Raw genomic sequence first — 15060 nt, forward strand, 5'->3', positions numbered from 1 at the left:
TTGACTGTAGCTGCGCAACTGGGCTCAGCCCCATATGCTCCTGCTATGATCATGTGAACACTCCTCAGGTAGCCTTGATTGCCTGAGCCACAGTGACTCATAGGCACGTGAGTCTGAAGAGAAAGCTTATGCCTGCATGCCACTGAGATTTTGTGGTTGCAAAATCGTTTGGGGTTGTTTTTTTTCTTTTTTGCTCCACTGGGTCTTAGTTGCAGAACCCAGGATCTTCAGTCTTCATCACAGCATACAGGATCTTTAGCGGTGGCATGTGAACTCTTAGTTGCAGCAGAGGAGACGTAGTTCCCTGTCTAGGGATCAAACCCAGGGCCCCTGCATTGGACGCGCAGAGTCTCAGCCACCGGACTACCAGGGAAGTCCCAGCTATTAATAGGAATACCTGATGCATTTTTCCTAGGGCAGGCAATTGTTTCTTAGTTGGTGTTTCCATTTCTAGCCTTACTCCTCTAACTGCATCCTTCAAATAGCTACCAGGTTACTCTACCTAAAGTGCAAATCTGATTTGAGCTGACTTACTCATAATTCTTTGAAAATGACAGAAATCAAATTCAAATCACTCTTGGTGGGGGCGGGGGGGGCACTGAGAATCTATTGGTTTGTGTAAATCTTTAGGGGTGGTCATAACTTCTCACATGGCTGGATCCAGTTGCCCAAACAAGCTCACTGGGAATACATCTCTCCTTCTCAGAACTCCATTCTCTTGTGTGGCTTCAATCTCAAGCAGACCCTCTCCAGCCCGGTGGGGAAAATGCCGTTAAGAGGTACCAAGCTAAAACCCTACTATTTTATTAACTCCAAAAGAAAGTGAATACGTCTTTCATAATTGTGCCAACAAAAAGTCTCCCAGAAGACTCACTGTACTGATTTGGGTTGGATGCCATTCCTTGAATTAGTCACGTTGACCAGGGAGAAGCAGCGCTCAGCCTTGTACCTGAGAGTGGGATCAGCCCCATTGCATCATGTAAACCAAGAGTGGATAAGAAAAGGGCTCCCCAAGGGGAAAAGATGGGATTTGTTACCAGAAGGCAAGATACAAAGCAATCAAAAGCAAGTGATGTCTTGGCATCATTCCTCTTCCTAAAGTCCTCCAATGAACTCCACATCACCATTAGGATGAACACTTAGCCTCTCAGTATGAACCACAGGCCCTCCATGATCTGTGGTCCTTTTCACTTATTAAGCCTCACCTCGCTGTCACTGTGTGATGGGCCCTTCACTCCCACATCATTGCATATCACAACCTTGCAGCTCATAGGTTCCCCTTCTCCTGAAACACTTACCCTGTTTTCTCTAGCCAATTCCTGCTGCTGCTGCTGCTAAGTCGCTTCAGTCATGCCAATTCCTACTTACTCATAAAGTCTCCATATAGGACTCATCAAAGCTGGAAAGATCTCTCTGACTTTGCTGCTCTAGGCGGTACTCCCAAAAGGACTACCTCAACATGTTATTAACAATGATGTGTTTGGCACAGAGGAGTCTCTGAGTAGGTCTTTCCTGGTAGCTCAGCTGGTAAAGAATCTGTCTGCAGTGCAGGAGACCTTGGTTTGATTCCTGGGTTGGGAAGATTCCCTGGAGAAGGGATAGACTACCCACTTCAGTATTCCTGGGCTTCCCTGGTGGCTCAGCTGGTAAACAATCCACCTGCAATACAGGAGGCCTGGGTTCAATCCCTGGGTTGGAAAGATCCCCTGGAGGAGGGCATGGCCACCCACTCCAATATTCCTGCCTAGAGAATCCCCATGGACAGAAGAGCCTGGCAGGCTAAAGTCCACGGAGTTGCAGCACAGTTCCCCAGTAACTGCTGGATTAATAGATGGATAGAGCAAGGAATAAGTGATTGAGTGGTAGAAACAATAAATATTTGCTTAATGAATGAATTTGGTGTGAAATGGGAAGTTGATTGACTCGTAGAACTGAAAAATCCAAGGGAAGAGCGGAACGTATCGGTTGTTGTTGTTCAGTTGCCAAGGCGGGTCCAACTCGTTGTGACCCCATGGACCACAGCATGCCCAGCTTCCCTGTCCCTCGCCATCTCCCGGAGTTTGCCCAAGTTCATGTCCATTGCATCAGTGATGCCATCCAACTACCTCATCCTCTGTCGCCTTCTTCTCCTTCTGCCTTCAGTCTTTTGCAGCATCAGGGTAAAGGTGAACAGCATACGTAGGTAGGTAAATAGATAGATACACAAACTGGCAAGTGACAGATAGATGGATTGAATGGGCTGGATGAATGGGAGGATGGATGAATAGATGGAGAGATGAGTGGATAGAAAGGTGACTAGTAAGCAAAATACTCCTCTTCGGGTAGTTGTGGAAGTGGGCCAGAGAAATGGCTTTCAAGTTATGGGCTGAGTCTATGCAGACCTTCCTTTAAAGGTAGACATAATTCTCGCCACTTATACCAGGCACTTGAGCCTCGGAGGGAGATAGATGGGTGATACTGGGCCCCCGTGGCACAATTGGAATATTGTTAAAAAGAAACTGGGTCCTTTTTCCTGTTACAGATTAACTTCCTGGCAAATTGCAACATGCCTGCCACAGCTGGAGGTGGATGAAGAATCCTGTTTTTAAAACCCTCAGAGATCTCGCATTAAATTAAAAGAGCATTTTGCACCATCCCAGGAGGAAGCCAAACAAACCACCCTGTTTCTGAACTTCTAAGGACCTGGAGTCCCCTTCATTTGGAGTTGGTAAGAAGTTGAGTGAATTTTGCCCCTCAGGAGCTGATGGAAATAAGCACCACCCTGCCTTCAAACCTCACCACCAGCTGAACTTTTTCCAAGAGTCCTGAGGGTGGACACTGTGAGCAGCTTCTGACCAGACACCATCCTGTTTTGCAGGGTGAATTTCCATTAGGAGGGAGGAGGGAGAAAAACAGAACTGTATTAAAAAAAAAAAAAAAATTGAAAGCAGTTACCAGAGCTTGGCCTATGCCCAGAAAGCTGTAGAAAGAGGCCCCAAACTTCCTGATCCCCAGCTGCAAGCCCAGGCCTGTTTCCTGGCCCACTGCAAGTTTCCTACCCCCGGGAAAGAGCAGGGCTTCGGGCCAGCTGAGGAGGCCCCACCTCTCCTGCTCCCTCCTTGAAAGACGTCAGGCTCTGCTGAAGCAAAAGGAGCGTTTTTGTAGTCAAGTTGCAGGCCAAATTGCTTTACTTCTGGTCCTTCCTTCTTCTCTTTACCCCCGCTGCCAGATTCTCAAAACAATCCTATTCAGTTTCTGAGGTTTTGATGGCCAAAACAAGGGTCATTTCCAGTAGCATGCTGCCTCTTTTTCTCCATTCTTCCATCTCCCTGCTTCTCATCACCCAACACACCCCACACTCCCAGAGTAGTAAATAAAAGGCCCTCAAAGCATCACCCGTGGCACAGTGGTAAAGAATCCGCCTGCCAGTGCAGGAGACACGGGTTCAATCCCTCGGTCAGGAAGATCCCCTGGAGGAGGGCATGGCAACCCGCTCCAGTATTCTTGCCTGGAAAAATCCCATGGTCAGAGGAGACTGGCGGGCTACAATCCGTGGGGTCACAAAGAGTCGGACATGACTGAGCAAGCACACAAAGCCCAGCCTGCAAGTGGGGGTGATCCTAGTTGACCAGTTGCCTGCCCCATAGGCAAGTAGTAAATTGAGTAAAGAGAAATGGCCCCGACTACACACAGGCTGGAAAAGGACATGGATTTCCATTTACTTGTAGGAAAGGCCCCATACACTTTAGGCAGGACTCTGCACAGGTGAATTCAGCTGCTGGGGGGGAGTCAAATCTGAGACTCAAATCTGGGTTCTGCCCCATCCTGGCTGGCCATGCTCAGGCAAGTTATTTAATCTCTCACTACCTCAACCTTCTCATCTATTAAATGGGGATGGTTGTGGTGGTTACATTAAACCACTCGTGTAAATCCTCATCGTGATGCCTGAAACCAAGTACAGGCTCATAGCCCCGCTTCTCACTTACGTTCTACTGAATTACACCCACCCTTCCCCGCTGATCCTCTAATCTCAACTCCCCAGTCCTGTCTTTCAAACGTGTTGTGTCATCATTTATTTGCAAACATGTCTGTTTGATTTCAAATTAAAATGCTTCTGAGTCGCGTTAAAAAGAAAACACATGCAAGGAGGGGAAAAAGAGAGGCTGACAGACATGTGAGTAAACAGCGAAATATTTCTGAAGGCTGGATACAGAGAGCTCAAACGCTCGAGGGTTCAGGCTGACAGACTCTTGATGGGAAGAGACACAGGAACATCAGCAGAGGGGCATTTTTCTGGGGATTAAAACACCAGGAATGGGAAACCCTCCTCCTTCCTTCCCACCAGTACTCAGGGTTCCACTTACTGGATGATCAAGGCCTTGTTGTCTTCCATTGCCATGATCCCAGTCTGATTCTGATTGTTCCCATAACTCATTAACAGTTCTCCAAGTTAAATATTGAAGTGCTCAAACAAACAGTGTGGACGGAGCCAAACCCTAAAACTTCCTGTGAGGGGCACTGGCTATTTAGCCAGCTATTAGGGAAAGGAGAGGGAGGGATAAAACAAGACAAAACAAGAAACGCATCCCCATCAACACTATGGCCAGAGAGCTTTCAGAGTTCAGAAAAGTGAAGAACGTGGAAGGATGGGGGCGTCGGTCACAGGACCATCACATCTCAGCAGCAGAGATGGGTCAGAGTCGGAGCAGTCAGCCAGGGGGCTCAGGGAAAAGTCCCATCATGTGAGAAGGCTTCTTTCATCCTCTCTGTCCATCGGGGAGCTGGGGAAGTAGGGCTATCGGGGCTGGGACCCCTCACAGCTCCAGAGCAAAGCCCGGTGAAAGTGACTTGTGAAGCCTGGATCCCGAAGGCGGGGGTTTCCCTCTCCTCCTCCTTGGAGCTTCTCAGGACGGGGCTTCTCTCGAGTTTCACTGGCCAAAGGCAGTTCCAGGGATGAGGTGAGGGTCCTCGAATCCAGAGCGAAGCATCTCAGTTCTGCTCCGGGGCGCCATCCTTCAAGGAGGTGTCTCTGCCATCCGCGGCCTCTGGGTCAGCCCCCAGATTTGGCTCCTCTCCCTCGGGCTGCTCTGCGGGTTTCTGGGACTCCCCCGCCACCTCGGTGCTCTTGCTGGAGTGGCACCCCATCTCAGTCGGACGCTGAGGGCGAGCGCCCTGGGAGGCCCTGCGGTGAGTAGGGTCTGTGCGGCTGATCCGCCGGGGCCAGAGTTAAATAACCCTTCCTCGGAGCACAGCTGAAAGAGAACGGGTTTGGTTTCCATGGTCACCGGGAGACACCAGCCCAATCTGCATAATGACAACGCCGCCCCCTAACCCCCTCCTCCCTCTGCATCTGTGGGGTGGGCTGAGCCTGGAAGGGGGCCCTTCCGGCTAAGACAACTAGTTCTCAGAACCAAGCCCTATTCATTCCATCGGAAGAATTCCCTTTTGTTTAACCTGTAACTTCTTTACAAATTACAACCCCCCCACCTAGTTACCTGTAAACACCAGGCCTCTCTTCGCACGCAAAGAAAGCCCTGTTACTAAGCAACTAGCTGTGCCCTTCCTCCTTGTCCCAGGGTCATATTCAGTTCCTGAGGCTCACAGACCCCCCACTTGGAGGCCATCCCCACCCTAGAATGCCGCCTCCACCCAGGGTTGAAGAAGAATGAGAAGGGAAGTCCTAAGATCGTGGATTCCAGGGGTTACCCAAACAAGTAAGTAATGAAAAGAAGTAGCATTAACGGTGCTGTATGTTAAATATGAAAGTTGGTAACAGTAAATCCTAAGAGTGCTCATCACACACACACAATTTTTTGTTCCTTTAATGTTGTATCTTTAAAGGATGTTGTTTAAAGAATGGGTGTTCTTTAAAGGATGGATGTTCATTAAACTTATTGTGCTAATTCTTTCATGATATAGGAAAGTCGAAACATTAGGCTGTACACCTTAATTCATACGGTGCTATCAATCATGCTCAGTTACTCAGTTGTGTTGGGCTCTTTGCGACCCCATGAACTGTAGCCCGCCAGACTCCAGGGTCCATGGAATTTTCCTTGGCAAGAATACTGGAGTGGGTTGCCATTTCCTACTCTAGGGACTCTTCCCACCCCAGGGATCAAACCTGAGTCTCTTGCACCTCTTGCGCTGCAGGCGGCTTCCTTACCACTGAGCCACCAGGCAAGCCCTATGTCAGTTATATCTCAATACAACTGGAAGAAAAATAAACAAACAAATAAATAAGCAAATTAGCAGGTACCAAGTGCTACTCTGTGCCAAGCACAATTTACATTCATCATCTTGTTTTATCCTCACAACCATCCCAAGAGGTAGATTGTGTTATTTAACTTTCATTTAACAGATGGAGACACTGAGATTCAGAAAGACTGTATAAATTATTTAAGGTCTAACAGCCAGGAAATAGCAGGGGTGGGTTTTGAACTGGGGTCCCTCAGATTCCACTCTATGACCATTCTCATTTATTTTAAAGTCCCCATCAGACCATCTTCATGCACCATCATATGTGTCATCAATTTGGGAGGCCTGTCATTGCTCTTTAATATGGACATATGAATAAAGGTTTTCCAAGCTGTGAACGAATGTTCTATATATTTTATATATTTTTAAGTTGGGTGGTTTTTTTTTGTTTTGGGGTGGTACTGGGTCTTTGTTGCTGCAAGCAGGCTTTCTCTAGTTGCATGCGTGGGTTTGTCATTGCAGTTATTTTGAAGAACAGGTTCTAGGGATTTCAGGCTTCAGTAGCTGTGGCACATGGGCTTAGTTGCTCTGAGGCATGTTGGATCTTCCGGAATCAAGGATCCAGCTCACGTCCCCTGCCTTGGCAGGTGGATTCTCAACCACTGAACCACCAGGGAAGCCAAACACTCTATATTTGACTTCTATTTTATTTCTGATAATCTTGCTTTTCTTTTCCTAACTCCAAAATGAGCCCAATATTCTGGCCCAGCTCCCAGGAAGCTAGAAAGAAGATCAGGCAGGTCTACGAAGTAGCTTTTCAGAGAAGCACAGAGTGCACTCTTTTCCAAGTATGCACAACGCCATCGAAAGTGACACTAGCTCCCATTCACTGATGGAGGGATGGGTACATGCCAGCCTCGGATATCTCACACAAGTCCTCTCGTTTACTTCTCACAATCAAACAGCCCCATGCCAGAGTGCTGAGCACCGAAGAATTGATGCTTTTGAACTGTGGTGTTGGAGAAGACTCTTGATTGAGAGTCCCTTGGGCTGCAAGGAGATCCAACCAGTCCATTCTGAAGGAGATCAGCCCTGGGATTTCTTTGGAAGGAATGATGCTAAAGCTGAAACTCCAGTACTTTGGCCACCTCATGCGAAGAGTTGACTCATTGGAAAAGACTCTGATGCTGGGAGGGATTGGGGGCAGGAGGAGAAGGGGATGACAGAGGATGAGATGGCTGCATGGCATCCCTGACTCGATGGATGTGAGTCTGAGTGAACTCCAGGAGTTGGTGATGGACAGGGAGGCCTGGCGTGCTGCGATTCATGGGGTCGCAAAGAGTCGGACACGACTGAGCGACTGAACTGTACTGAACTGAGAGGTGAAATAATTGAGTCCAGAGTGGTTATGAGTCCAGGTCAATGGCCTGAGGTCAACTCTGTGTCTGGCAGCCACTTCAGGATGCTGCCTGCAAGCTCTGGAATCTTCCCAGTCCTTGTCCCTGCCTGCCCTGCCCCCGCTGCCTTTGGTTCATGCCATTTATCTTCCAGGACTTAGGCACTCAGTGATCCACAAGAATGTGGTAAGCTTTCCCTATAAATCACCTGCCTTTGAATGAGCTTTTTGCCAACCAGGCTGGCAGAATGACAATTAGGAAGACATTTAATGTTGTCAATTTACCTCTCCCGTATAAACCCCAAAGTACAGTCTGGAGGTATCAGGGTGGGAGAAGGAGGTTGCATTTGCCTTCTGATTAATTAGAGGCCCTAATTAAGGCAAATGCTCATTGCGATACTGAGATGCTAAGCCAATGATTCTCTCATGAAACCTCCAGATTAATCATGCTTATACTAACTCAGCACAAAAGACAGGCAGTAGGAGAAGCGAAGAGACAGGTAAAACCCTCAGGTTGGGCTTGGCTTAGTTTAGAGGTGTGGTTGGTGAGAACAGATGAGGGCCCTTTTCGGAGTGAATCTGGTGAGAAGCCTTGCCTTGCCCATGACGCCCACACCCAGGACAGGTTACACAATCATAGGGCCCATGTGAAATTAAAATGTGGGCCCTTGTTCAAAACTTGCTAAGAATTTCAAGACAGTGAGAGTAGAACTTTAAATGAAGCATAAAGGCTCATGAAGCCAGACTTGCACACTTAACCTCTTCCCTAATTTTTTCAGAAATGGAGTCACCTCTGATGAAGACTGTAATTGACCGGATCACTAGCTGGCTCTGCCTAGGGGACATTGCCCTAGGAACAGAATGAGGCAGTGGAAAGACAAGGAAAGAGAAATGAGATATGAACCACCCAATAATGGATGGGACTTCAGTAGGATAATTTCAATACATTTTCAGCTTTAAAATGCCTTCTTAACTTGTACTACCTATACAACATAGCATGCAGAAGATATCAACATAGAGAACAAATAGGGAGACTCCCCGTGGGGTCCAGTGGCTGAGAGTCCATCTTTCAGTGCCAAGGACTCAGGTTCGATCCCTGGTCGGGGAACTGGGATCCCATATGCCTTGGAACAGCTAGGCCTGTGTGTTGCAACTACTGAACCCAAGCGTCATGATGAAGAATCCCATGTTACACAGTGAAGATACATGTGCCACAACTAAGACCTCATGCAGCCAAAAAAAATAATTAATAAATATTTTTTAAAAAAGAACAGATAGGGACTTGCTGGTGGTCAAGCAAGTGGTTAAGACTCCCTAATGCAAGGTCCCCAGTTCAATCCAGGGTTGGGAAACTAAACTAAATCCCTGGTTAAAAAAACTACAAAGAGAAACTATGGATATCATATGTTGGCAAAGCTTCAGAGCAACCAGAACTCTCATATGTTCCTGGTGGGAATGCAAACTGGTAACCTCACTCTGCAAAACAGTTCAGCAGCTTCTCATATGGTTAAACATATACTCACCATAGACTATTTACCCATATCAGTCTGCTCAAGTGGCCATAAAAAAATGCCACCAAATTGGTAGCCTAAACAATAGACATTTTCTCCCAGGTCTGTAGGCTAAGACATCCATAAGCAAGGTGTTGGCAAGTTTGGTTTCTGGAGGGATATTTTTCTCCTGATTTGTAGACAGCCACCTTCCTGCTGTATGTTTACATGGCCTTTCCCCTGCACTCACAAAGAGAGAGAACTCTGAAGGCCCTTTCTCTTATAAGGACACCAGTTCAATGGGATTAGGACCCCATCTAACCTAATTACCTCGGTGCATGCTCACATGCTCAGTTGTATCTGACTCTTTGTGACACTATGGACTGCAGCTCACCAGGCTCCTCTCTCCATGGGATTTCCCAGGCAAGAATACTGGAGTGGGTTGCCATTCCCTCTCCAGAAGATCTTCCCAGCCCAGGGATCTAACCCACATCTCCTGCATCTCCTGCACTGCAGGCAAATTCTGTACCCCTGAGCCACCAAGGAAACCCTAAAGGCCCAAGCTCCAAATGCAGTCACTCTGGGGATTAAATTCAGCATATGAATGTGGGGAGGGACATGTTCAATCCATAACATCACCTAAGGGAAATGAAAACCTATCAGTTCAGTTCAGTCACCCAGTCATGTCCGACTCTGTGACCCCATGGACTGCATCACACCAGGCTTTCCTGTCCCTCACCAACTCCCAGAGTTTGCTCAAACTCATGTCCATTGAGTTGATGATGACATCCAACCATCCCATCCTCTGTCGTCCCCTTCTCCTCCCGCCTTCGATCTTTCCCAGCATCAGGGTCTTTTCCAATGAGTCAGTTCTTCGCATCAGGTGGCCAAAGTATTGGAGCTTCAGCTTCAGCATCAGTCTTTCCAATGAATATTCAGGACTAATTTCCTTTAGGATTGACTGTTTGGATCTCCTTGCTGTCCAAGGGACTCTCAAGCGTCTCCTCCAACACCACAGTTCAAAAGCATCAGTTCTTTGGCATTCAGCTTTCTTTATAGTCCAACTCTCACATCCATACATGACTATTGGAAAAACCATAGCTTTGATTATTCAGACTTTTGTTGGCAAAGTAATGTCTCTGCTTTTTAATATGCTGTCTAGGTTGGTCATAGCTTTTCTTCTAAGGAACAAGCATCTTTTAATTTCATGGTTGTAGTCACCATCTGCAGTGATTTTGGAACCCCCCAAAATAAAGTCTGTCACTGTTTCCATTGTTTCCCCATCTATTTGCTATGAAGTGATGGGACCAGATGCCATAAATCTTCATTTTCTGAATGCTGAGTTTTAAGCCAGCTTTTTCACTCTCTTTCACTTTCACCAAGAGGCTCTTTAGTTCCTCTTTGCTTTCTGCCATAAGGGTGGTGTCATTTGCATATCTGAGGTTATTGATATTTCTCCGGACAATCTTGATTCCAGCTTGGGCTCATCCAGTCCAGCATTTTGCATGATGTACTCTGCATATAAGTTAAATAAGCAGGGTGACAATATACAGCCTTGAAGTACTCCTTTCCCAATTTGGAACAACAGTCCGTTGTTCCATGTCTGGTTCTAGCTATTGCTTCTTGACCTGCATACAGATTTCTCAGGAGGCAGGTAAGGTGGTCTGGTATTCCCATTTCTTGAAGAATTTCCCACAGTTTGTTGTGATCCACATAGTCAAAGGCTTTGGCATAGTCAGTAAAGTAGGTGTAGATGCTTTTCTGGAACTCTCTTGCTCTTTCTATGACCCAACGGATGTTGGCAATTGATCTTTGGTTCCTTTGCCTTTCTGAAATCCAGAAAACCAATGCTCACATGAAAACCTGTACATGAACATTTAGAGCAGCTCTATTAATAATCAATAATTAGAAACAACCCAAATGTGAATAAAGAGTGGTACAACAGATAAACCTTCATATAACAGGTTATTACTCAGCAATAAAAAGGGAAAATTACAGTTACATGTAACAGATCTGATGAATTTCAAAGATATTCATGAGTGAAAGAAGCCAGTCTGAAAAGATTATCTACTGCTTCATTTCACTCACATGACATTCTCAGAAAGACAAAAATGTAAGGATAGAGAGAACTTCCCTGGCAATCCAGCAGTTAAGACTCTGTGCTTCCACAGCAAGGGACTGCGGATTCAGTCTCTGGTCAGGGAACTAAGATCCCACATGCCAATTAGGCAAGAAACTATACATACATACATATATACACATATATTTTTATATTTATATATACATATATATTATGTACAAGGATATGTGGGTCTTCCCAGAGAGCACTACTGGTAAAGAACCTACCTACCAATGCAGGAAACATAAGAGATGTGGTTTCCCTCCCTGAGTCGGGAAGATCCATTGGAAGAGGGCACGGTAACCCAGTCCAGTATTCTTGCCTGGAGAATCCCCATGGACAGAGGAGCCTGGCAGGCTACACTCCATAGGGTCACATAGAGTAGAACATGACTGAAGTGACTTAGCACGCACCATGTATAAAGATGGAGAACAGATCAGTGGTGTCACTACAAAGTTATAGCTTGAAAGAGGTGTTTTTTTGGTTTTCTATGTCCTGTTTGTGGTGCTAGTTACACAAATCTATACACGTGCTCAAATTCATAGAACTGTACACCAAAATGTTTTTAAAGTCAAATTTGCTGTATATTAATTTAACAAAAAAAAATGTTAAGAGCATCCAAACAAGCAAACAAAAATAAATAAAAACTGTTTTGCCAGGAGCCTAGGGGCTTATTTGCCATCTGGTCCTAGTACTCCAGATCATTTAAAATCCTTTCTCTCCTGCTTTTCATTTGAATAAACAAACAAACACACCTGCCCCTAATTTACCTTGACAGCTGCTGGTTGAGCCACATGGTACAAGGTTCCATTTGGGGTGCCATGTGCTTTCCAGAACCTTAGTGAATTTCCATTAAGGAGGCCTGGATGTGCAGGCAGACGGGGTTGTATGAAGATAACGTGAAAGCTCTGGCTGTAGGCAGGGGAGTGGCCAGCCCAAGCACCCTGCAGGAAGGGAGCCCAACCTCACTGTCCTCTCTCCTTCTAGTCCCTCCCAGGTCTCCTGTTGGCCAAACCCAACTTGAACCAGTGGACACAGAAGCCTTTGGCTCTTGCTTATTTAGGTCAGTCCCCCAGGATGCAGAGCAGGGTAGAAAAGGAGAACGGATATGGAGAAGTAAACAGACCATCTAGCACAATCCACGTGGATCATGTTCTCAAGGGCACAGAATCTGCAGGGGGGCAACGTCTCTGCAGGGAATTAAACTGTGAGGCAGAATGCCATGCTTTAGTACGGGGAAAAGGGGAGAGAGAGCGGCTTCCCAGAGACAAGCAGAAAATTAGCTGGTAGAGGAGGAACTGATATCCTGGCCCAAACGAAGAAGGCAAATCCATCCTGAGGAGTTCAGTTCATTTCATCATTCATTTGTGGAAAGACAGCTAATAACCCAGGTGGCTCAGTGGTGAAGAATTGCCTACCAACGGAAGAGATGCAAGAGACGTGAATTCGACCCCTGGGTCAAGAAGATCCCCTAGAGGAAGAAATGGCAACCCACTCCAGTATTCTTGCCTGGGCAATCCCAAGGACAGAGCAGCCTGGCACTCTATAATCCATGGGGTTGCAAAGAGTTGGACATGACTGAGCGACTAATAGGGTTAGAAGCATCAGATTCAGGAATTTCCCTGGTGGTCCAGTGGCCAAGACTCCTCAGGCGCTCCAGGTTCATTCCTGGTCGAGGAACTAGATCTCACATGGTGAAACTAAGAGTTCACATGTCACAGCTAAAGATCCGCAGGCCGCTACGAAGATTGATCTTTCATGCCACAACTCTGACTTGAGGCAGCCAAATAAACAAATAAAAAGAAGCATCCCGATTCAGCATGAGAGGGACGTGAGACTGAAAACAAGCTCTGCAGTACACATGCTACGTGTACAGCAAGTGGCTTAACCTCTCTGACTCTCAGTCTCCTGGGCTTTTGGAAAGAGTCAATAACACAGAATATGTGTCCTCCTGCTAATGCCTCTCATATCTGGCAGGGTTTGCATGTGCAGTCCGTGACCAGAACGTGACCAACCTTACTTCTGCCATAAACATACTAGGACCCCCAAAGTCAAGTTGCCATTCAGTGCAAGGGCCAGCCTCACAAGATCAAGTGCCCTTCCTGGGATGGGTACCAGCCCCTTTCCTGCTGGTGTCTGGCATCCTCACCTCCTTCCTTCTCTACCCCTGCTTCTGCCAGGGTCCCGACTTCCTGCCCATGCCCCCAGTGCCCCTGTTTCTAGCTCCACCCACCTCGAGGGACAGAGGATTCTCACCCTCTTTTGGTGAGTGAGGCTCTCCGCCCAGCTTGAGGGATCTTAATTCCCTGCCCAGGGATTGAACCCTCAGTGAAAGTCCTGCATCTGAACCACTAGACTGCCAGGGGCTTCCCCTCACCTTCTATAATGGAGCATCATTGTAGAAGACAGATAAGCTCTTACCTACTAAAAAAATAGGTTACATCTCCCAGCATGACTTTATTAAAAAACAAAATGCAGCAAAGAAAATTCTCCCTTTGAAGGAAAGAATGGACAGAACAGGAGCACAGAGGGATGCAGATGAGAGGCCCTTGTCCATCCTGCCTCATATCTAAGATACGGTGTCCAGTGCGGTTGTCCAGGTGCTCAGTCAACAGTAGCGAAGTGCTCAAAGGCAAAGGCTGTGCAGGCAGGCAATACAAATTCAGGTCTTGGCCACACCGCTTGCTAACTCTCCTACCCAACAGCAATTACTTAAGCGTTATGGGCCTCAGTTTCTTCCTCAATAAAATGGGTGAAATAATAGTGATTGCTTCATAGGATTATTATTATTATTAAACCAGTCAATCTAAAATTCTGAGTGCCGGGACTTTCCTGGGGGTCCAGTGGTTAAGAATCTGCCTTGCAGTGCAGGGCACACAGGTTCGCTCCCTGGTTGGGGAACTAAGATCCTGCATGCCATGGAGCAACTAAGCCTGTGTGCTGCAACCACTGAGCAACTAAACTCGAACACCAGAACTACGGAGCCCGCAGGCCCTGGAGCCCAATCAGCACAGCTAGAGAGGAAAGATCCCGCATGATGCGACGAAGATCCCGTATGCTGCAACTAAGACCAACGCAGCCAAAATAAATGTTTAAAAATAATTTTTAAAAATTCTTAGTGCTGGGAATTCCTTGGTGGTCCACTGGTTAGGACTCCATGCTTTCACCACGAAGGGCCTGGGTTCAGTCCCTGGTTGGGGAACTACAATCCCACAAGCTGCACAGCCAAATAAAATTCTTAGTGCCTAATATGTTACAACACTTCCCAGGTGACTCAGACAGTAAAGCATCTGCCTACAGTGCAGGAGACCTGGCTTCGATCCCTGGGTCAGGAAGATCCCCTGAAGAAGGAAATGGCAACCTATTCCAGTACTCTTACCTGGAAAATCCCGTGGACGAAGGAGACTGATAACCAACAGTCCATGGGGTCGGAAAGAGTCGGACATGATTGAGTGACTTCACTTTAATATGTTACAAATTATTTTTATTATTATTGACACTACTTCTACCTATCAAACATGGCTCAGGCCCTCAAGGAGATCATTTATGGAGAACCTGTGGATAAAAACAGACCAGTTGACAACCACAGTCCCCAAAACTCTGTAATTAGTGGAATGAACAGAATACTAGAAGAACCCAGAGGAGACATTCTTTAGGAAACCTTTAACCTCATCAGGTGATGCCTGGCATCAGAATCGCAGAGGTTATGCTCTAAAGCTAGGTCCTTGCCTGGGCAAGCTTTGGGGCCCAGGAGGGTGGTGTGTGGGGCGGAGAAGGGAGCTCCTGCAAGGCATGACAGTGACTCAGAGACACTTTAAAGTGACAGAATAGGAAGGTGCCTGTCAGCACTTCTCTGACAGATTCACCTTGACCAGGGCACG

The 15060-nt window shown here is 46.8% G+C and overlaps 1 protein-coding gene across 1 annotated transcript; it reads right to left on the minus strand.

The window, feature by feature from the left end:
• Nucleotides 1–4154: 4154 nt before the first annotated feature.
• CHD9NB (CHD9 neighbor) lies at nt 4155–5243 on the minus strand. Its single transcript, XM_060397948.1, has one exon. The coding sequence runs from the start codon at nt 5122–5124 to the stop codon at nt 4969–4971; it is 156 nt and encodes a 51-aa protein (XP_060253931.1). The 5' UTR covers nt 5125–5243; the 3' UTR covers nt 4155–4968.
• Between the last annotated feature and the right edge of the window lie 9817 nt (nt 5244–15060).

This window comes from Ovis aries, chromosome 14 (assembly GCF_016772045.2).
Source record: "Ovis aries strain OAR_USU_Benz2616 breed Rambouillet chromosome 14, ARS-UI_Ramb_v3.0, whole genome shotgun sequence".
Classification (NCBI taxonomy): Eukaryota; Metazoa; Chordata; class Mammalia; order Artiodactyla; family Bovidae; genus Ovis; species Ovis aries.

What these genes read in the sequence shown, in the direction of transcription:
- CHD9NB (XM_060397948.1), bottom strand. Translation starts at nt 5,124, where the DNA reads ATGGGGTGCCACTCCAGCAAGAGCACCGAGGTGGCGGGGGAGTCCCAG.